The following is a 25,202-nucleotide window of genomic DNA, read 5'->3' on the forward strand; positions in this document are numbered from 1 at the left end:
TGTTCTGGTATTTACGGAGTCGTGTTTGGTCTGAACACATGAAACATGTTATATGAATATAAACAGACCAATTGATGATATGCTTTTGACACGTAGATGTTTAGTCACTACAAATGTTTAGTTGTCACGACTTTAGTTACTCGATTTCAGTTGAGCGAAACAAATATAAATCTACCTTTATGCACATTACAAAAAAAATAAAATTATCTAAATATATATATAGACATACTTTAAGAATGATACGATTATGTTATATTATCCCGAAGGGAACGTGGATTACTTAATAGAAGAAGAATATAACTTGTATATATAACGTTTATAATTATGTGACTTTCTGCAGTCGGCAATATTTCAGTAATACATGAGCGGACAGAAGACATACGATTGCATGTTTCAAAATTCGATACTCACTATTATCACATCTCTTGACAAATAGCAGACACCAGGGAACAATTCTACTGCTGATGTCATGGTGAATTGTAAGTGTTTCTACCCAGCTTGCAACACTTATGACATCATTGTAATCCATTACCAACTCGACCATTCGTCAGGACTTGCTTCTTTCCATACTTTGGTGGTTAGAATGACAAGTCTCGTGTCAGGCAATTAAGATTATAGAAAAGAGAATGCTTTCAAAATATTAAAATAATGGACGAAAATTTAAATTGTTTGTGTTCTTCATATTGCAGAAAAACACAATGCAATAGTACACATTAATTGATCATTCACACATGTGCATAAACATTTATATATTTGCATATTAATACCTTAGGGTATAATATACATATTGTGAAGTGTGATCGTTTGAACTAAATAAAACAATATTACGACAAATTATCTCATATGATCCTTCACGTTTGTTATGTTTCAGGTTTTCCCGAGATAACGACACAACCAGTGGTGACACTGGAATATGTGACACTGACAGACATGTCACTCAGCTGTGCAATAAAGGACAATGCAAGTGACGTCATTGACAATCAAGTGGTCAATATCCAGTATGAGGTGACATGGTACCGTGAGGATGTCAACATCACATCCGAACTATTGATTGCTGGGCTACTTACTCACAATCTCAATGTATCTACAGCGGACTTTGTAGACAGGCAGAAGGTCAGTTATAAATCATCATGAGAGAGAGAGAGAGAGAGAGAGAGAGAGAGAGAGAGAGAGAGAGAGAGAGAGAGAGAGAGAGAGAGAGTTCTTCTCTTAAACAAAGCGCGTGCTTATGTACCGCGGGAACAAGTTTCACGAACAAGACTAAGTAATGAAAACTCTCAACATCGCTGGGCTTATTCAACGACATTGCACTGTCCCAGTGAAAAGATCACTGAGGTAGCTTATGACCTCGCAACCCTGTTAGCCTAACAGGCAGACGTCACATGGCATTGTTTCCACAAATTACGCTCCGACGTTCATACAACTCTATGAAGGTTTATATTTTATGAACTCACACAAAGTGAAAGTCAATTCTTATAATTTTTATGTCACTAGTTTTACCTGATCTATACACAATTATATTTAGTATGTGTGACGTCATGTTTACACTGACAGCCATACAATAACCAGCTGTATCGCGGAATAAAATAGTTCCTCAAAACGAGAGGTGACATGAATTATGTATGCTAAACATGCTCAACCGGGACAACTTGTGTAGTTTCTTGAAAACAAATGTACTCAAATAATATCCTTATGAGATGAGAAAGGTCTTTTAAGAACTTTCTCAGTAAGACAGCGCGTCGTAATACATTTACATCAAGTACAAGACGTCAAAATGGCCGGCACGATGGATGTGACGGGAGAGATTTCGGAAGTTGTTAATGAACCTGTGGCGGTTACATGTGTTAGCCATCATTGATCAACTGGCCGATCATTGAAAGTTGATTAAAGATGTGTCATAAAGACACTAAGGTAAATTCATTGATTGCTGTAGACGGTCACTGTCAGCCTAGACATGGATCAAGTCGATACTACGATAGTTCGGGCGTGCATTTCTTGGTTTTGTTCATTGGGAATTGGCGAACGAACAATCGTGCTGTCAAACTCACTGAAGTTTCTCAATATATACTGAATTATGGGCGGCCATTCGGTCAAAAAATACAAAGTTGAAAAAAGGACAAAAGTACGCAATTAAGATCAAATATTACGAATAAAAAAATTAAATGTTACTACTAAAGGTCAAAATACAAAACAAACAGACGAGGGTTAAACATACAAAGTTGAAATAAATGTCAAAAGTACGCAATATTAATAGTCAAATGTTACGAAAAGACCCTCGTCTGTTTGTTTTGTATTTTGCTTTTGTCCTTTTTTTCAACTTTGTATTTTTTGACCGAATGGCCGCCAATACTGAAACGCTGAGTTCAAGATTAAAGGTTCTAAATGATCAGAAAGAACACTTCTGTGTGTTTTCGTGCTACGGAATTCCCAGAGGTTTACCCGGGAATGTGGAAGTAGTCCGTTAGATTTTTCGCCATTTCAAGAACACAATCTCGTGAAAAACGTGTAAACGTCAAATTGTGTCGTTCTTAATAAGGATTGACTGTGAATTTTGTTCGGTTCATTGAGGTATGAATCGAAAAACCGATGTGAAACTGTATGGATCCGGTCAATCAAGGCAAGAGGCGAGAAGAACTGCAACAGTCAGACTGTACGAACCGGAACGATCGAATATGTTCGGGAGAAGGCGGCGGTTTCAAATGACATGGTCAGTTACCGCCAGATTCGAACATTAGTTCCCTAAGAACGGGAAGACACAGTTGGAAAAATGCTAGTTAGAAATGAACCGGAAGACATGAAAGTTGTGGAACCGAGGCGAGCGGGGAAAAACCGGTGAGCGAGCCTGCACGTTTGCTGTTTCATTCCTTCTCGACCTTCTCGGTCTCAAAGAGTTAAATTTCGCGTAATGCCCTGTGCATGATGATACACGAGCAGAAAGGGAATTCCCTCGACTGTAATATTGGGATTCCCCGACATTCCGTGGTAATAAAAGTAGTCCTCCTCGGTAGGCGTGGCTTAGTGTTTTGCATGGGAAATGAATCTAATAACACGTGACCAAATCAGTTAATCCGAATGCACTCCGGCGCAGTGGCGACTCAGCATAACACCACTGCCACTGGCTAATTTGCATATCACGTGACCGGACTTTTTTCTTGTTTGTAAACAAACGCGCTTTTTCAGAAATCAGTATAGAACGGACTAATACAAGGTTTTGTGGGGCGCTTTACATATTGTTTTGCATAATTATATAGGTTATGCTACTACAACTGCGACAGTGAGTTGCATGACAATATATATTTATACATCAAAGTGACCGTATCGCTAGCTCTCCGTTGGGCCTCGATGGCTCTCATCGAAGCCCAACGTGTAGCCGTACAACCAATGTAAACAAAGGATATCTACGCAAAAACAAGTAGATTTTCGTGTATTATGATACTTTCTTAATGAATTGTAACCATTCTTTGACATTCGTTTATGAAAATGTGTAGGCGTGTCAAACATGAAACGGATGAAAAGCATCTGCAATATATTGAATGTACTGTGAAAGATGTGACAAATCGTCACATGGCGCTGGCCTGTGGCAGAGGTACTGTGCTGGCTACCGACCGCCATGTGTAATGTGACGTGATTTTGAACTTAGTGGTGCTCACAACATTGATCATCGAGAGTCTGTCGCTGTAGGTGCATCAAAACAACGTTTAGCGCTAAAGAAATTGAAAAAAAATATTGATATTATGTGATAATCTGCCAAAGATCTGAGTATGCGCCAATATCTGTCCCTTAAGTGGAATCTGCCATAGATTTGAGAATCCGCCACGGATCAGAGTCTGAACCAAAGTCTCATATATATCGTCGGATCATAGGTTTTCGGACGTCATACGTTTTCGGACGGCCGTCTTAAAGGGGGTGTAGCCTTACACATACATTGTAAATACTCTGACATGGCTTGTTTTTAAGAGAAATCTGTCTTTTACAAGTGAATGAGATGTCTTACAGTTGCTGCTGTGATTGGAGAGAAAACCACAAATGTTTCTTAAGCGTCCGAAAACCGATAACACGTGAATATATACTACAGACAAGAAATATTAAATGATAAACTGTCTGAAGTTTATAGTTTAAATAACAGTACGTAAATAGTAAATACGTTTCACAAAATAAAATATAGTGCAAATTATACAACCATAATGTGAAAGCACAGAAGCAATAAAACCTGGTGATACATGGTTTGTCATATGTATTTCAGCATTGGTGTGTCGTGAGGGCCTGCTATGAGCTTGACTGTGCAAACGCTTCCCTTGGTAGCAGCAACAAGAGCAATGTGTTTGTACCTCAACTGCAGGTAAGTTATAACACACTACTCTCTTCAGGTACAGGTAGGTTATAACACACTACTCTCTTCAGGTACAGGTAGGTTATAACACACTACTCTCTTCAGGTACAGGTAGGTTATAACACACTACTCTCTTCGGGTACAGGTAGGTTATAACACTACTCTCTTCAGGTACAGGTAGGTTATAACACACTACCCTCTTCAACTGCAGGTGAGTTATAACACACCACCCTCTTCAACTACATGTAGGTTATAACACACTACCCTCTTCAACTACATGTAGGTTATAACACACTACCCTCTTCAACTACATGTAAGTTATAACACACTACCCTCTTCAACTGCAGGTGAGTTATAACACACCACCCTCTTCAACTACAGGTAGGTTATAACACACTACCCTCTTCAACTACATGTAGGTTATACAACACACTACCCTCTTCAGGTACAGGTAGGTTACTACACACTACCCTCTTCATCTACACGTAGGCTATACAACACACTACCCTCTTCAACTACAGGTAGGTTATAATACACTGCCCTCTTCATCTACATGTAGGCTATACAACACACTGCCCTCTTCAACGATAGGTAGGCTATAACACACTTTCCTCTTTAACTACAGGTAAGAAATAACACGATACCCTCTTCAACTGCAGGTGGGTTATAACACACCAACCTCTTCAACTACAGGTAGGTTATAACACACTACCCTCTTCATCTACACGTAGGCTATACAACACACTACCCTCTTCAACTATAGGTAGGTTACAACACACTACCCTCTTCAACTACAGGTAGGTTATAACACACTACCCTCTTCAACTACTGGTAGGTTATAACACACTGCCCTCTCCAGCTACAGGTAGGTTATAACACACTACCCTCTTCAGGTACAGGTAGGTTATAACACGCTACCCTCTTGAACTACAGGTAGGTTATAACACACTACCCTCTTCAACTATAGGTAGGTTATAACACACCATTCTCTATAACTAGAGGTAGGTTATAACACACTACCCTCTTCAACTACAGGTAGGTTATAACACACCATCCTCTATAACTAGAGGTAGGTTATAACACACTACCCTCTTCAACTACAGGTAGGTAAAACAACACACTACCCTCTTTAACTACAGGTAGGTTATAACACACTACCCTCTTCAACTACAGGTAGGTTATAACACACTACCCTCTTGAACTACAGGTAGGTTACAACATACTACCCTCTTGAACTACAGGTAGGTTATAACACACTACCCTCTTCACCTACAGGTAGGTTATAACATGCTACCCTCTTCAACTATAGGTAAGATATAAGACACTACCCTCTTGAACTATAGGTAGGTTATAACACACTACCCTCTTCAACTACAGGTAGGTTGTAACACACTACCCTCTTCAACTACAGGTAGGTTATAACAGACTACCCTCTTCAACTACAGGTAGGTTATAACAGAAACACCCTCTTCAACTACAGGTAGGTTATACAACACACTACCCTCTTCAACTGTAGGTAGGTTGTAACACACTATCCTCTTCAACTACAGGTAGGTAATAAAACCCTACTTACACCATCTTCAGATGGGCTTTACATATGCTTCTGGGATCAGCTACATGTAGGTTATAACACACTTTCCTCTTCAACTAGAGGCAGGTAATAACACACTACCCTCTTCAACTGTAGGTAGCTTATAACACCCTACTCATCATCTACATGTAGTCTACACCTGGATGTCACATCAGCTAAAGGCACAAGACCCTTCTTTCATCAGCTACAGGTAAACTACAACAATCTACTTACATCAGATGCTCTTTTTACACCAGCCACGGGGAGGCTGTAATGCTGGTTCCACACTGGCCACTGCTCTTCTTAAAACAAGTAGAGGAAGGCTACAACACGATATCACACACTTCTGGCATCATTTAAAGGTAGCACACGTATGCTGTAACACTTTAGGTTGTGTAGTGTGTCATGCCAGGAGGAGTACACTGAATCAAATATAGTTTCATATGATTTCCATCATGAGTATGTTATGTTGTAGGTGGTAAGCAGCAGGGAGATGTCAGTTACTGAGGAAGGAGAGGAAGGCTACATCCAACTGACCTTCACCGCCCCGCCAGCACTCTTCTGTCTTATTGCTCAGAAAGAGCAGGACTGTAAAGTAGTTGTGGTGGCGACAGTATCAGACGAAGAACCTCTCCAGTGCCCAACAGCACAACAGAAAACAATACCACAAATCCTCTTCCAAGAATCTTCAAAATACAGCCAATCTGAGTTCTGTTCCACCACAATTACCATGGAAACCTGGAACAAAATCACAAATATCACATTTGTGGCCAATCAGGACATGAGAATTGATGGTAAATCCAGATCTGCTATCACCCTAACAACTGTTGTTGGTGATATCTCCTATGAGGACACACAGCAAAAACTTCAGGTCAGTGAGTTCAGTTATTCCATTTTATGTAATTGAAATATTATGTGAATCCCAGATGTGTGATGATGACTATCACAGTATGTGAGTGACTCCTACAGCATGGATACGGATGATATGTGATAATGAAAATGTGAGTCACACCTATAGCATGGAGACGGCTGTGTGATGATGAAAATGTGAGTGACTTCTATAGCATGGAGATGGATGATGTGTTGTGATGAATATGTGAGTGACTCCTACAGCATGGGGATGGATGTGTGGTCATGAATATGTGAGTGACTCCTACAGCATGGAGACGGATGATATGTGGTCATGAATATGTGAGTGACTCCTACAGCATGGAGATGGATGATGTGTGATGAGGAATATGTGAGTGACTCCTACAGCATGGAGACGAATGATATGTGATGATGAATATGTGAGTGACTCCAATAGCATGGAGATGGATGATATGTGATGGTGAAAATGTGAGTGACTCCTACAGCATGGAGATGGATGATATGTGATGATGAATATGTGAGTGACTCCTACAGCATGGAGATGGATGATATGTGATGATGAATATGTGAGTGACTCCTACAGCAAGGAGATGGATGATGTGTGATGAGGAATATGTGAGTGACTCCTACAGCATGGAGACAGGATGTGTGATGATGAATATGTGAGTGACTCCTACAGCATGGAGACGGATGATGTGTGATGATGAATATGTGAGAGACTCCTACAGCATGGAGACGGATGATGTGTGGTGATGAATATGTGAGTGACTCCTACAGCATGGAGACGGATGATATGTGATATGAATATGTGAGTGACTCCTACAGCATGGAGACGAATGATATGTGATGATGAATATGTGAGTGACTCCTACAGCATGGAGATGGATGATATGTGATGATGAATATGTGAGTGACTCCTACAGCATGGAGATGGATGATGTGTGATGATGAATGTGTGAGTGACTCCTACAGCATGGAGACGGATGTGTGATGATGAATATGTGAGTGACTCCTATAGTATAGAGTTGGATGTGTGATGATTAATATGTGAGTGACTCCTACAGCATAGAGTTGGATATGTGATGATGAATATGTGAGTGACTCCTACAGCATAGAGTTGGATATGTGTTGATGAATATGTGAGTGACTCCTACAGCCTGGAGACGGATGATATGTGATGATGAATATGTGAGTGACTCCTACAGCATAGAGTTGGATGTGTGATGCTGAATATTTGAGTGACTCCTACAGCATGGGGACGGATGATATGTGATGATGAATATGTGAGTGACTCCTACAGCATGGAGACGAATGATGTGTGATGATGAATAGATGAGTCACTCGTACAGCATGGAGACGAATGATGTGTGATGATGAATAGATGAGTCACTCGTACAGCATGGAGACAGATGTGTTGAGGATGTGCTGGGATACATACTGTTGGCAAACTATTGCCACATTACACAGGGCGGTTGAAAGGTTCTGAGCCTAACTATGAAGGATGTATGACACACCCTTGACAGTTTACATGTATTAAATACTCTACTTTGAAAGAAATACACAACCAGGCAGTATATGTCTGAAGCTTTTAAGTAACTAGGTATTCTCTGTTGATGAAAATGCATGAAACAAATAGCTCTCATCAAGTATCCCCAACTGAAGACTGGGTGTCAACTTTAGGGGGAAAAGTGCTTACATGAAAGTTTTGAGAACATTCTGAGGAATGAAGTGGGCATGCCAGATGTTTCAGAATGCTAGTTTCCAATACTTCAGACTCTTGATCAGAAAAGGTAAGGGTCATCTTTCTCTCTCGAGAATTTTCATTAGTTCAAAGCAGGCCCAGAGTGTTGAATGATTTTTAATCATTAATGAGTCTTGGGTTCACTCCTATCTGGTTTGGTCATTATTATGCTAATCTGCTTTGGAAACTGCGTAAAAAATACAAGGCTATAAAAGGTTGTAGAAAACTCACTAAGGATGCTTCCAAGTCAATGCACCTGTTCACATATCTGTTGCATTGCATGAGGTGGCTTTAAACCCATTTAATATCCTTCGTATTCACCATATTTGGCACCATCAGATTTCAATCTCTTCTCAAACTTGAAGAAAGATTAATCTGGCAAGCATTATGCAAATAAAGATGATGCCATGTCTGGTGTGGAGGAAGTGTTACACCTTCTACACCAGCTTGGCCCTGGCACTCTACCATCGTTGGCAGACATGTGTGGACCTTGGAGGGGAGCATTTGGAAATACAACCAAATCCAACATAGTTAGGTTCAGAACTTTTCAGGCAACCCTTGTAGATAGTGAGACAATGATTACATGCGCACTTGATGTGTTTCCAGGTGGAAGTGATAGACTCAGACAGGAAAGCAGTGTGTAAATCTCTAAATGACCCTCATATCACATCAACTGACCAGCAGTAAGTACAGACATATAGACACGTGTACGTACACCTTAAACTGTATGGCGATCGGAATCATGATTATATGGTTTCATGTTTATAATGTTAACTCAGCTATTAATTTCTTTTTTTTGCAGGTATTTCGACATACACAAAGCAGGAGAATATATCCTTTTCAAGAGTGATGCTAATGATTATGAAGTAAGATATTGATGCTCTGACAAGTTAATTGTTTTTTAGCATAAAAGGTCTTTGACCAGTAGGTGGTGATTGTTTTGTGCCCTTTTGTCTCTTACATTTTACACATAATGACGCCAGCATTGAATGATTTTTTAACAGAAAATAAGCGTTACGAGAACTTGATTCAATATTTAGACAGAATTTTGGTTACAAAAGAGGCCTCAAAACATGAATTCTGTTTCTGTTTGACAATCAGCTCAGCAAAACATTTTGTTAAATAGTTCTGCATTGGTATTAATTAATTTGGGATTTTGTACGTGGATTTATTTTAATCATCTGTTTTGTCAGGTCCACACATTTTACTCAAAGTGTACAAAGAGTTCATTAATGCCGACCTGCAATTGTGCTGTGGCTGTACGTACTGGCAGGAATGTCATTGCTTTCTATGGCTGCCGGGAGAATGAGGGCATCACAGTCAAGTATTTCGGAGACAAAAAGGTTCACAAAGGAACTCGGATATACAGGAAGCAGGGCGGAAGTGTGTATGAGGTGAATGCTTAATTAAAGTCATGACAATCACATAACTATATCTGACTAATGGTAATGATGGTGAATTATCACAATAATGGTTCCCATTTTTTCTGATGGTTTATGCATGCTCTCTTATAGGTTGTTTTGGAAACCGGCATGCAGGTGATGGTGAAGGAGAGCTATCAAGACTTCATCAATGTGTGGGTGTACCCATCTCCTTTAGATGCTAACAGTACAAAAGGTATGCTCATATGAAACAGGTTAACTAATGTGGTCTGTTGTGTATATGTGTGGCCTGATAGATTGAGGTCTTTGTGATCGTAAGGGGACGGAAGGTCAAGTTACTTCAAAACATCAAATGACCACAAGACATTGGTTCTGTCATTTGGATATTTGCTGAAAAACTTTCCCTTTTAGCTTCTTTTCTCCATGCCATGTGTGAAGTTTGGTGAAATTGTGAATGTTGCTTTGTTTGGAATTTTCTTTCAATGAAAAGAACAATGAAACTGAAATCGTTTTAAATAATTTGACAATATTTGGCATGTTGCTAGCTAGTGTGCAATAAGTTTCAACCAAAACAGCATGTTTTCCCAGTGTTTGGATCTTTTAGCTGATTGTATTTATCTTCCTCTGTTGAAAATACCTGTATGATTTTATACCTGTGAGCTGCACAAATAATTGGTCAACTCCATCAAGAAAAACATATGTAAAATGTTATTTTTGAAGATGTATGTCAATGTCTGTGTTTGTTTCAGGCTTGTGTGGGGATTTTGATGGTGATTCCTCCAATGAGTTTATGCTGCAGAATGGCACCATTGGAACCATTGAAGAATTTGCTGCAGCATGGAAGTAAGGCTTTCAAATAATTATATTACTTTTTATCTATTTAGATTCGTGAAATGATTTAGATATGTTGAAGATAGAAGACAGAAATATTTTTTTCTCATCAACATGTGTGCCAGACTCTGGTCATGACTTATGTATACATGCATAATTATCGATTTATTGAAAGCTGATTTACTCAATTACCATTAAGTGTTCTGTTGATAAAGAGTGAGCCCAGCTGACAGTTTGTACAATGGACTGTGTCCTGATAAAGTACCAGTTTCTTCCTCTTCACCTGCCATGCGGCACTGTGCATGTGCTTCAGTAGATGCCACCCAGTGCATGATGGGTAACAGTGTACAAGCTTGTCATATGTTAAAGGAGCACAATGCAGGTGAGACTGTAATAAATAAGCAATTCAAGTCAACCAAACATAAACAAAATTATTGTTTTTGTCATGTTATTTATTGGCTTTTTGCTTGAGAATGGGATAGGCATGTTGTCTTCAGTAAATTAACAATCGTTACCTGGTATCATTAATATATATTAATATAATAAATATAATATATTTGTTTTCTGTATGGCATGCACCTTCATGAATTTGAATTTGAAATGGAAATGTGATACATCTATGACATCCCCTTTAACAGATGATGACATAACAGACACTTTAACGTCCACACCAACTCTCCCAGCCAACTGCTTTGAGGGTTTTCAAAGAGTGGAAGATTTCCCATATGACCAGGAAGTCAATGTATGCATTACACCAAGATTACAATGTATTCTCTGGAGTTGTACCAGCCAAGATTGCAAAGTATTCACTAAATAAATACCAAAATTTTGTTCAACGTTATTGGAAACAAAATAACCTAATAATTTCATATTGTACATTTATACAAATATGTGCACCAAGTACAGCCAGTTTCATCACATTTATACTCTTCACAACTAAACCATGTTGTTAATTCATATTGTATTTGGTGCAATTCCTTAAATTAATAATGACCATTGGATTAAACGACAAGCATGAAGGTCCATGTGGTTTTTGTCAGATCATGTGTGTTGCATGTACAGGTGAATGAGTCCTTGGCAAGTGGATGGAATGAAAGCTATGCACGGAGTCTCTGTCAGCAGTCTCTAGAAGCCAGCGTGTACTTCTCTTTGTGTAGCTCAGTGGTCCAGCTGTCTCCACAAGAGATAGACAACTGTGTGGAGGACCTCTTGGTAAGTATGTCAAGACAAACTCAATTAGTGGAGCAAAGGATGGGAATGTTTTTATTTATTTATAAGAAGTTATAGAAACTTCCTTAGTTACCATAAAAGTATTGAAGTTTTGCTTCCTACGACCTTCATGAAGGCTACATAATTGTTAGGGAAATGAGTGAGTGAGTGAGTGAGTGAGATTTGGGTTTTACGACGCTTTTGACAATATTCCAGCAATATCACGGCAGGGGACACCAGAAATGGGCTTCACACATTGTACCCATGTCGGGAATCAAACCTGTGACGAGCAAACGCTTTAACCACTAGGCTACCCCACTGCTCCGTTTAGGGAAATGAGACATGTATACTGAGACACCAATATCTTACTCATACAAGATGCCCATGTATTTTATAACCCTCTCCAAAATTGTATTTGTTTCATAGTGCTCATCATGCACTGCACAGCCGACTAGTAACGCTTGTTACTTATAATCCTAAAGGTTGTCTGTAATACACTTGTGGGGGCTGAATGTTACCTAGTACCCAATGTTTGTCATAAGAGTTGACTGACATGAGAGTAGGGTGGTTAAACAGTTTTGACTTTGATGATTTCACTTCATTTATCCCTGTCAACCAGGGGTTTGCCTGTCCCAGACTGGATTATTTAATGCCACATGCCACCATGATACAGCTGGAATTGTTGACATCAGGGCATCCACTCATTGAAATAGTTCTGAACTGTGTGTCCATGTTTTTCATGTAATTTCAACAACTATTTTGCCCTTTCAGCCAAATGGAATCTGTTTCGCCGGATAATCTAGACTACAACTCCCTCAGTCCCTCCCCAAACCCTCACCACTGCATTGCAAAATGAATATAATTCTTAAATGTTTTTCTTTACTTCTAAGCAGCAGTACACATCAGATGTGATTCACAATTCACATATCATTATTAATAATATGTTTCAACAAAATCAGTCAATGCATTATTGTGACTGGATTTTCTGGTTCACTGATGACTTGATTGTCTGGTTTGTTTATAGGTCGCCATTGCATGGCAGGAGTACTTGCTGTGTGGTGTCACACAAAAAATACTTCCTTTTTTTATATGCAAATTGTTGTGAATGTTACATAGGGCAGGACATGCTTACCCTTTTTGCGAACATCATCACTGATTTTCTGTGTTCCATTCATATAATTTTCACAACAGTTTTGACCTTTGCACCAAATGGAACATGTTTTGGCATATAATCTAGACTGGTTATTTTCTTGCAATGACAATTTATATTTGCTCTGGCAGTCAACACAAGATGAATCCTGGAGCCGTGTCCTGCAGGTGTCTTTAGAGATGTCCTGTCGGTATGAGCTGGTAACTAACACAACTCTCATCCTGGCTGGACAGTCACAAACTATTCTCAACACAATCTGCCCAGATGGATGTTCTGGCAATGGAGACTGTGTACAGGGTAAGCAATCCAGTCTCTTCTATCACAGTGAACAACAGCTTGGAAGTGAGCATGCAATGTCACATTTGGAAGTGCATAGTAAACATGGATATTTTCTTATGTATGTTTTTATTTCCAGGTGAATGTGAGTGTAACGACGGCTATATGGGAGTTGACTGCTCACTCAGTATCTTTGCTGCACCTGTCATTAGTCGACTGGAGCAGGATGGCCACTGTAACACACTTCTTGGTGACTGCACTACGGTGCATCTATATGGAGGAATATTTGTGGAGACAGCACAGCTTAAAGGATACTTCAAAGCTATTGAGGTTAGTGTTTGGATATAATAGTTCTCATTCTACTGCTTTCCCATGACTTACTTCTTGTGTTAGGTTCTGTGTGCTGGACTGACCATGATGTACATGCTGGTACTTGTGCTACCGAAGTGTTATTAAGTGTTGTGTATTTGCCCTACAGGTTACCAGCACAAGCTATGAGGAAGCAGGCATGTGGACAGAGTGCAACAGCACAGTGTTTGTCAGCAAGAGTGTTCTGAGATGTGTCCTCCCTAAAACAGCAAACTACCTCCTCCATGTGGCCAATGTTGATGGAATCTTCTCCAACAATCTCACATTTCTTGCCTACAACCCTCAATGCTACACATGCAACACAGAACTAGGAACATGTGAAATGAAGGTGGGAAGTATAATAAGTAGGCTCAATTTATATGTTTCACATTTGTTCAATGTACTCTGCTTATAACACATAATACATTCCATATTGCAGGAAAATGTATGTGTGATTGATGATGTCTGCTTTTTGGACCTGACAATCAACCCAGACACTCACACACAGATCTGTAATGCAACACACAGCAACATGTCCTGGTCGGAGAACACATGTAAGTTATTCATACCAATACTCTCACACAGACTTGTTTTAAGCAAAATCTACTTCTCACTTCTAGGGCCTTTGAAATTGGTCTGTTAAGTCCAGCCATTGGTACCAGAGAGAGCATATGGTCTCTGTTGGTACTGACAAACCGGGAACACAGAACACCATTGCCCTGGCAGGTTGAGGGTAGCTAATCTGCAAGAACCTGTAGGTTTATGTAGGTATGTTTTTGATTGACCATGCATGGTGGTTTGGCACAACTTGAGATTTGCGAGTCTGAAACTCATGTAAATATCACTTTTTAGGTATCTTGGAGATTTGAAAATCAGTGAGCTTTATCCATCAGTTTGTTATACTGCAGAATTATATGATGATAGACAGTAAAACAGTCTGGAGGTATGCTGAAATAGTTTGTTGTACTTGTTCGCCATAAATAGCCATGTTCCTTATCATCATGTTCAACTGTAATTCAGTTGTTTAAACGAACACATCATTGATGTAACATTACATAATGTGTCCTCCCATTGTTTCCAAATGTTAAAAATGTCTGGAAGCAACAAGTTATAAATAAACTAAGTTCATTACAAAAGAGAACAAAAGTTGACAAATAGCTGGCATGAGTGACAGCCCTTGTTGGCATGAGTACAGGAAATCAGTGGTTGGGTAGCAAAGATTTCTAACACTGGACAAAGGGAGGTAACTCTACAAAACCTGTTTTACTAACTTAGAAAACCTAGCATAAGGCATAAAAACAGACATGATATGACTCTCCCTATTTCTTTGCCAGCTCCCTGTCCTGGATCAGAAGTAATTTGGATACAAAACGCATCCATGGCAATTGCCTTCCACAACCACAAAACTGTTAATGTTTCAAGTGTAGAGATGTGTCGTACACTATGCGTACAGGAGAAAGATTTCCTATGCCAATCTGCTGACTACAACAATGACACTAAGGAGTGTCATTTGTCAAGGTTCAAAGCTGCACAGGTTGGAGATTACTTCAAAAAGTTTCCTGACAGATTCCAGTACCTTGAATGGCAGTGCCAGGAAGGTAAGTTTGTTTTGGCTGGGTGGAGAGACACTAAGACGGTGTTTTAGGTTAGCAGACATTGATTAGGTTTAAAAAAATAAAAGAATTGGTCCTCAGACAATGGGTTTGAAATAGTGTGGGAGGGGTGTGTCTTTTATGGGGGGAGGGGGTTGTTCAAACTAGTATGTAACCAAATATACAGTTGTGTAAAATCAACCTGAGCAAGGACCTCCCTACCAAAATGTATTCCTTGATGAGTCAAATATAGGATTGCAGTATTTGATTACCGTTGGAATTGGAATATTTAAGGGTATTTAAAATAAAAAAATGGACATGAAAACAACACGTACAGCAATCTTTATGATGATGTGGGCATTGCCTGAGAAAGAAGACTGTTATTATTTTTAGCCTTACTTGAAAACTTTTTAATGTGAAGTTTACACAATATAGGGCTCTCCCATTGGACGAGAGGTCAGTCACATGACCACGAAACTGAAGGTCATAAGTGTATGAACGACATATTTGGACGGTCATATGTTTTTCATGAGACTGAATTCTTGAAATGACGTAAACACTGACGGACTACTTCCACATTCCTGGGGATATCCCCAGGAATTCCCTAGCAGGAATAAATACAGTAGCATTGTTTCTCATCATTTAGACTCTTTAATCTTGAACTTAGCATTTTAACATACATTGTGATAAGTCAAAGAGTTTGATTGCATGCTTGTTCAAGGATATCCTAGCTACAGCCCATCCAAGAGAACAAAACGAACAAAAGCACATCCCAAGTATCGTAGTATCGACTCGATCCATGTCTAGACTACAGTGACAGTCTACAGCAATCTATGAATTTACTTTAGTATCTATTTGACACATCACTTTTTAATGATCGGCTTCTTGATCAGTGATGACTAACACTTGTAATAGCCTCAGGTTTATTAACAACTTCAGAAACCTCTCCCTTTATCGTGTCAGCCATTTTGACGTTTTGTACATGATGTAAATGTATAACGATGCGCTGTCATTGTGACTGACTTACTGATGTAGATTTTAACATCTAGATCTAATGATATTACTTGAATACATTTGTTGTGAAGCATACATACGCTCATTTCACCCCTCGTCTTGAGGGACTATTTTATTCGGGATACAGCAGGTTGTTGTATGGCTGTCAGTGAAATCATGACGTCACACATACTAGATATAATTGTTTTTATATGTAGGTCTCCCCTTTGAGGTAAAAAGTAGTGATATAAAAAAATGATAAGAATTGACATTCACTTTGTGTGAATTCATAATGGAGCATGACCCTTCATAGAGTGAGGGCCAAACATTGTAGGAACGTCGTTGCAAGCCCTGACGTTCATACAGTTTGGCCCTTACTCTCTGAAGGTTCATAAAGTGAGAGTCAATTCTTAAATGAGGCTCATCTTTGTACATTAGTGTAGCAGATATCTGAAGTATAAAGTACAAAGTTAAGTTTCTTCTCACTTTTCACTAGATCGCTGCCCATCAGCACTACTGACATGGAAGAAGGACCAAGACTATGTGAAGCCTGCTGCGACTGATGCTGCCATAGGTGTTGTGTGGACCGTGGACCACTGTAGACGACTCTGCTCACTCAACGCAACCTGCCAGTCAGTCAAGTTCAGCCCAGCACGAGGCATCTGTGTTCTTTCCCCTGTAATAATCACCAACTCTACCATCAAGTGGGTCCAGGCACCTGGCTGGGACACACACTCCCTCACATGCAGACAGGGTAATTAATTACAGCATGTCATAGCATAGTTTACAAATATGAAGATTTATTGTGCAGTATGCTGTTTTAAAAATGTTTCAAATATGTCTTTATAAACAAAGTTCAGAAGACACTTTGTGCCTGCAGGCACATTATATCATTTGAACGAGAGTGACATATTATAAAATGAAGTCAGTATATTTTGATAGTCTTGACCATGACCAGATAACGACCACAGGACTAAGATAAAATCAAGGGTGACATTTGGGTCTTGTCAGTAACAGATTCAGTTCCAATGAATGCTACACCCACAGTTGTTAACTTGCAGCCAACTTTTAGGTGCTGCCCTTCTGCTCAATAAATCAGGCTTATGGGTGACAGTAGAGATCTTACACAATCCCGGTTCAGGGTTTTGCTGTTTGAGTTTGAGTTTGCCAGAACATGGCAAGTGTTTCAAAAATTTGCTGTCAGTTCTCATTAAAGTTGAGTTCTTAGCCATTCTGTTTCAAAATGATTTCAATGTGTTGTACCGTTGTAATTCTAGCCTTGGCTAGTATTTGAGTCATGCAGCATTGCCCATATCATTGTGGGGTTTAAAATTAATAAAGAAATAAAGAAAACATTACATCAATGATCAAGAGACTTTGTTTTCCCCTCCGTTCTTGAATGTAGACTTTAAGCTTGGTTTACTGAGCAAAAATGCTGTCAAAGTGATAGTTTTCAAAGTTATAGCAAAGAAACCTGTGTGGTGGTGAAAAAGTGCCTGGAAGACACACTCCTTCGAGGGTACCCAATGGACATATTGCGAGAGGTTGAAGACTCACTTGTATGTTAACTTGTGCATACAGAATGATCCCTGATCTGTACCAAGAAAGTGTATCCACACTTTTGAAAGTATATGAGTGAGTGAGTGAGGTAATGCTTTACGTCACATCGGCAATATTGCAGCCATATCGTGACGAGTGAAAGTATATGAGTATGTACAGGTCATGAGTATTTTAATGTACAAGTGTGCCTTATGTATGGGTGTTAATGGTTGCTTGGTTATCAAGGATATCACTTTTTCCTATTTTACTCTGATATCAGTATATACTGGTATATGTTTTTATATTTCTAATAGCTTTTGGGGTGGTTCATACATAATAGATGATTATTTTATGAAATGTATGTATAAAATGAGTAGGTATTATACTGTTTTGAAGTATCTTTATGATAACGATCTGGAAATCAGAAAAGGAAACCTAGTCTCTGGATGAACATATGTATAGTGTACATAGTGCCTTGATGAACATATGTATAGTGTACATAGTCTCTGGCTGAACATATGTATAGTGTACATAGTGCCTTGATGAACATATGTATAGTGTACATAGTGTCTGGCTGAACATATGCATAGTGTACATAGTCTCTGGATGAACACATGTATAGTGTACATAGTGTCTGGATGAACATATGTATAGTGTACATAGTGCCTTGATGAACATATGTATAGTGTACATAGTGTCTGGATGAACATTTGTATAGTGTACATAGCCTCTGGCTGAACATATGTATAGTGTACATAGCCTCTGGATGAACATATGTATAGTGTACATAGTGCCTTGATGAACATATGTATAGTGTACATAGTGTCTGGCTGAACATATGCATAGTGTACATAGTCTCTGGATGAACACATGTATAGTGTACATAGTGTCTGGATGAACATATGTATAGTGTACATAGTGCCTTGATGAACATATGTATAGTGTACATAGTGTCTGGATGAACATATGTATAGTGTACATAGTGTCTGGATGAACATATGTATAGTGTACATAGCCTCTGGATGAACACATGTATAGTGTACATAGTCTCTGGATGAACATATGTATAGTGTACATAGTGTCTTGATGAACATATGTATAGTGTACATAGTGTCTGGATGAACATATGTATAGTGTACATAGCCTCTGGATGAACACATGTATAGTGTACATAGTCTCTGGATGAACATATGTATAGTGTACATAGTGTCTTGATGAACATATGTATAGTGTACATAGTGTCTGGATGAACATATGTATAGTGTACATAGCCTCTGGATGAACATATGTTTAGTGTACATAGTGTCTGGCTGAACACATGTATAGTGTACATAGTCTCTGGCTGAACATATGTATAGTGTACATAGTCTCTGGCTGAACACATGTATAGTGTACATAGTGTCTGGATGAACATATGTATAGTGTACATAGTCTCTGGCTGAACATATGTATAGTGTACATAGTGTCTTGATGAACATATGTATAGTGTACATAGTGCCTTGATGAACATATGTATAGTGTACATAGCCTCTGGATGAACATATGTATAGTGTACATAGTGTCTGGCTGAACATATGTATAGTGTACATAGCCTCTGGATGAACATTTGTATAGTGTACATAGTCTCTGGCTGAACATATGTATAGTGTACATAGTGTCTTGATGAACATATGTATAGTGTACATAGTCTCTGGCTGAACATATGTATAGTGTACATAGTGTCTTGATGAACATATGTATAGTGTACATAGTGTCTGGCTGAACATATGTATAGTGTACATAGTGTCTGGCTGAACATATGTATAGTGTACATAGCGTCTGGCTGAACATATGTATAGTGTACATATCCTCTGGCTGAACATATGTATAGTGTACATAGCCTCTGGATGAACATATGTATAGTGTACATAGTGTCTTGATGAACATATGTATAGTGTACATAGTCTCTGGCTGAACACATGTATAGTGTACATAGCCTCTGGATGAACATATGTATAGTGTACATAGTGTCTGGCTGAACATATGTATAGTGTACATAGCCTCTGGATGAACATTTGTATAGTGTACATAGTCTCTGGCTGAACATATGTATAGTGTACATAGTGTCTTGATGAACATATGTATAGTGTACATAGTGTCTGGCTGAACACATGTATAGTGTACATAGTGTCTGGCTGAACACATGTATAGTGTTCATAGTGTCTTGATGAACATATGTATAGTGTACATAGTGTCTGGCTGAACATATGTATAGTGTACATAGTCTCTGGCTGAACATATGTATAGTGTTCATAGTGTCTTGATGAACATATGTATAGTGTACATAGTGTCTGGCTGAACATATGTATAGTGTACATAGCCTCTGGATGAACATATGTGTAATGTACATAGTGTCTTGATGAACATATGTATAGTGTACATAGTCTCTGGATGAACACATGTATAGTGTACATAGTCTCTGGATGAACATATGTATAGTGTACATAGTGTCTGGCTGAACATATGTATAGTGTACATAGCCTCTGGATGAACATTTGTATAGTGTACATAGCCTCTGGATGAACATATGTATAGTGTACATAGTGTCTGGCTGAACATATGTATAGTGTACATAGTGTCTGGCTGAACATATGTATAGTGTACATAGTGTCTTGATGAACATATGTATAGTGTACATAGTGTCTGGCTGAACATATGTATAGTGTACATAGTGTCTGGCTGAACATATGTATAGTGTACATAGTGTCTTGATGAACATATGTATAGTGTACATAGCCTCTGACTGAACATATGTATAGTGTACATAGCCACTGGCTGAACGTATGTATAGTGTACATATCCTCTGGCTGAACATATGTATAGTGTACATATCCTCTGGCTGACCATATGTATAGTGTACATATCCTCTGGCTGAACATATGTATAGTGTACATAGCCTCTGGCTGAACATATGTATAGTGTACATAGCCTCTGGCTGAACATATGTATAGTGTACATAGCCTCTGGCTGAACATATGTATAGTGTGCATAGCCTCTGGCTGAACATAGGTATAGTGTACATAGTGTCTGGTTGAACATATGTATAGTGTACATAGTCTCTGGCTGAATATATGTATAGTGTACATATCCTCTGGCTGAACATATGTATAGTGTGCATAGCCTCTGGCTGAACATAGGTATAGTGTACATAGTGTCTGGTTGAACATATGTATAGTGTACATAGCCTCTGGCTGAACATATGTATAGTGTACATAGTCTCTGGATGAACATATGTATAGTGTACATAGTGTCTGGCTGAACATATGTATAGTGTACATAGTGTCTGGCTGAACATATGTATAGTGTACATAGTGTCTTGATGAACATATGTATAGTGTACATAGTGTCTGGCTGAACATATGTATAGTGTACATAGTCTCTGGCTGAACATATGTATAGTGTACATAGCCTCTGGATGAACATATTTATAGTGTACATAGTGTCTGGCTGAACATATGTATAGTGTACATAGTGTCTGGATGAACATATGTAAAGTGTACATAGTGTCTTGATGAACATATGTATAGTGTACATAGTGTCTGGCTGAACATATGTATAGTGTACATAGTGTCTGGCTGAACATATGTATAGTGTACATAGTGTCTTGATGAACATATGTATAGTGTACATAGCCTCTGACTGAACATATGTATAGTGTACATAGCCACTGGCTGAACGTATGTATAGTGTACATATCCTCTGGCTGAACATATGTATAGTGTACATATCCTCTGGCTGAACATATGTATAGTGTACATATCCTCTGGCTGAACATATGTATAGTGTACATATCCTCTGGCTGAACATATGTATAGTGTACATAGCCTCTGGCTGAACATATGTATAGTGTACATAGCCTCTGGCTGAACATATGTATAGTGTACATAGCCTCTGGCTGAACATATGTATAGTGTGCATAGCCTCTGGCTGAACATATGTATAGTGTACATAGTGTCTGGTTGAACATATGTATAGTGTACATAGTCTCTGGCTGAACATATGTATAGTGTACATATCCTCTGGCTGAACATATGTATAGTGTGCATAGCCTCTGGCTGAACATAGGTATAGTGTACATAGTGTCTGGCTGAACATATGTATAGTGTACATAGCCTCTGGCTGAACATATGTATAGTGTGCATAGCCTCTGGCTGAACATAGGTATAGTGTACATAGTGTTTTGATGAACATATGTATAGTGTACATACCGGTAGTCTCTGGCTGAACATATGTATAATGTACATAGTCTCTGGATGAACACATGTATAGTGTACATAGTCTCTGGATGAACACATGTATAGTGTACATAGTCTCTGGATGAACATATGTATAGTGTACATAGTGTCTGGCTGAACATATGTATAGTGTACATAGCCTCTGGATGAACATTTGTATAGTGTACATAGCCTCTGGATGAACATATGTATAGTGTACATAGTGTCTGGATGAACATATGTATAGTGTACATAGTGTCTGGCTGAACATATGTATAGTGTACATAGTGTCTTGATGAGCATATGTATAGTGTACATAGTGTCTGGCTGAACATATGTATAGTGTACATAGTGTCTGGCTGAACATATGTATAGTGTACATAGTGTCTTGATGAACATATGTATAGTGTACATAGCCTCTGACTGAACATATGTATAGTGTACATAGCCACTGGCTGAACGTATGTATAGTGTACATATCCTCTGGCTGAACATATGTATAGTGTACATATCCTCTGGCTGAACATATGTATAGTGTACATATCCTCTGGCTGAACATATGTATAGTGTACATAGCCTCTGGCTGAACATATGTATAGTGTACATAGCCTCTGGCTGAACATATGTATAGTGTACATAGCCTCTGGCTGAACATATGTATAGTGTGCATAGCCTCTGGCTGAACATAGGTATAGTGTACATAGTGTCTGGTTGAACATATGTATAGTGTACATAGTCTCTGGCTGAACATATGTATAGTGTACATATCCTCTGGCTGAACATATGTATAGTGTGCATAGCCTCTGGCTGAACATAGGTATAGTGTACATAGTGTCTGGTTGAACATATGTATAGTGTACATAGCCTCTGGCTGAACATATGTATAGTGTACATAGTCTCTGGATGAACATATGTATAGTGTACATAGTGTCTGGCTGAACATATGTATAGTGTACATAGTGTCTGGCTGAACATATGTATAGTGTACATAGTGTCTTGATGAACATATGTATAGTGTACATAGTGTCTGGCTGAACATATGTATAGTGTACATAGTCTCTGGCTGAACATATGTATAGTGTACATAGCCTCTGGATGAACATATGTATAGTGTACATAGTGTCTGGCTGAACATATGTATAGTGTACATAGTGTCTGGATGAACATATGTATAGTGTACATAGTGTCTTGATGAACATATGTATAGTGTACATAGTGTCTGGCTGAACATATGTATAGTGTACATAGTGTCTGGCTGAACATATGTATAGTGTACATAGTGTCTTGATGAACATATGTATAGTGTACATAGCCTCTGACTGAACATATGTATAGTGTACATAGCCACTGGCTGAACGTATGTATAGTGTACATATCCTCTGGCTGAACATATGTATAGTGTACATATCCTCTGGCTGAACATATGTATAGTGTACATATCCTCTGGCTGAACATATGTATAGTGTACATATCCTCTGGCTGAACATATGTATAGTGTACATAGCCTCTGGCTGAACATATGTATAGTGTACATAGCCTCTGGCTGAACATATGTATAGTGTACATAGCCTCTGGCTGAACATATGTATAGTGTACATATCCTCTGGCTGAACATATGTATAGTGTACATATCCTCTGGCTGAACATATGTATAGTGTACATAGCCTCTGGCTGAACATATGTATAGTGTACATAGCCTCTGGCTGAACATATGTATAGTGTACATAGCCTCTGGCTGAACATATGTATAGTGTGCATAGCCTCTGGCTGAACATAGGTATAGTGTACATAGTGTCTGGTTGAACATATGTATAGTGTACATAGTCTCTGGCTGAACATATGTATAGTGTACATATCCTCTGGCTGAACATATGTATAGTGTGCATAGCCTCTGGCTGAACATAGGTATAGTGTACATAGTGTCTGGTTGAACATATGTATAGTGTACATAGCCTCTGGCTGAACATATGTATAGTGTACATAGTCTCTGGATGAACATATGTATAGTGTACATAGTGTCTGGCTGAACATATGTATAGTGTACATAGTGTCTGGCTGAACATATGTATAGTGTACATAGTGTCTTGATGAACATATGTATAGTGTACATAGTGTCTGGCTGAACATATGTATAGTGTACATAGTCTCTGGCTGAACATATGTATAGTGTACATAGCCTCTGGATGAACATATGTATAGTGTACATAGTGTCTGGCTGAACATATGTATAGTGTACATAGTGTCTGGATGAACATATGTATAGTGTACATAGTGTCTTGATGAACATATGTATAGTGTACATAGTGTCTGGCTGAACATATGTATAGTGTACATAGTGTCTGGCTGAACATATGTATAGTGTACATAGTGTCTTGATGAACATATGTATAGTGTACATAGCCTCTGACTGAACATATGTATAGTGTACATAGCCACTGGCTGAACGTATGTATAGTGTACATATCCTCTGGCTGAACATATGTATAGTGTACATATCCTCTGGCTGAACATATGTATAGTGTACATATCCTCTGGCTGAACATATGTATAGTGTACATATCCTCTGGCTGAACATATGTATAGTGTACATAGCCTCTGGCTGAACATATGTATAGTGTACATAGTGTCTGGCTGAACATATGTATAGTGTACATAGTGTCTTGATGAACATATGTATAGTGTACATAGCCTCTGACTGAACGTATGTATAGTGTACATATCCTCTGGCTGAACATATGTATAGTGTACATATCCTCTGGCTGAACATATGTATAGTGTACATATCCTCTGGCTGAACATATGTATAGTGTACATATCCTCTGGCTGAACATATGTATAGTGTACATAGCCTCTGGCTGAACATATGTATAGTGTACATAGCCTCTGGCTGAACATATGTATAGTGTACATAGCCTCTGGCTGAACATATGTATAGTGTGCATAGCCTCTGGCTGAACATATGTATAGTGTACATAGTGTCTGGTTGAACATATGTATAGTGTACATAGTCTCTGGCTGAACATATGTATAGTGTACATATCCTCTGGCTGAACATATGTATAGTGTGCATAGCCTCTGGCTGAACATAGGTATAGTGTACATAGTGTCTGGCTGAACA

At 38.7% G+C, this 25,202-nt stretch overlaps 1 protein-coding gene across 2 annotated transcripts in view; it reads left to right on the forward strand.

Annotated features, from left to right (window-relative positions):
- LOC124150009 overlaps positions 1–25,202 on the forward strand; it is a 359,724-nt gene that overhangs the window by 13,426 nt on the left and 321,096 nt on the right. For both annotated transcript variants that reach the window (XM_048393436.1, XM_046521880.2), the window contains exons 2-18: positions 872–1,113; positions 4,244–4,339; positions 6,376–6,771; positions 9,118–9,194; positions 9,314–9,377; positions 9,705–9,905; positions 10,026–10,128; positions 10,643–10,736; positions 10,940–11,106; positions 11,363–11,466; positions 11,787–11,936; positions 13,215–13,380; positions 13,499–13,689; positions 13,838–14,056; positions 14,147–14,261; positions 15,042–15,305; positions 16,789–17,046. In XM_048393436.1, the coding sequence (XP_048249393.1) occupies positions 872–1,113; positions 4,244–4,339; positions 6,376–6,771; positions 9,118–9,194; positions 9,314–9,377; positions 9,705–9,905; positions 10,026–10,128; positions 10,643–10,736; positions 10,940–11,106; positions 11,363–11,466; positions 11,787–11,936; positions 13,215–13,380; positions 13,499–13,689; positions 13,838–14,056; positions 14,147–14,261; positions 15,042–15,305; positions 16,789–17,046 (2,907 nt within the window). The remainder of the gene's footprint in view (positions 1–871; positions 1,114–4,243; positions 4,340–6,375; positions 6,772–9,117; positions 9,195–9,313; positions 9,378–9,704; positions 9,906–10,025; positions 10,129–10,642; positions 10,737–10,939; positions 11,107–11,362; positions 11,467–11,786; positions 11,937–13,214; positions 13,381–13,498; positions 13,690–13,837; positions 14,057–14,146; positions 14,262–15,041; positions 15,306–16,788; positions 17,047–25,202) is intronic.

The sequence above is a fragment of the Haliotis rufescens genome, unplaced genomic scaffold (assembly GCF_023055435.1).
Source record: "Haliotis rufescens isolate VD_foot unplaced genomic scaffold, xgHalRufe1.0.p SCAF_12, whole genome shotgun sequence".
In the NCBI taxonomy this organism is placed as follows: Eukaryota; Metazoa; Mollusca; class Gastropoda; order Lepetellida; family Haliotidae; genus Haliotis; species Haliotis rufescens.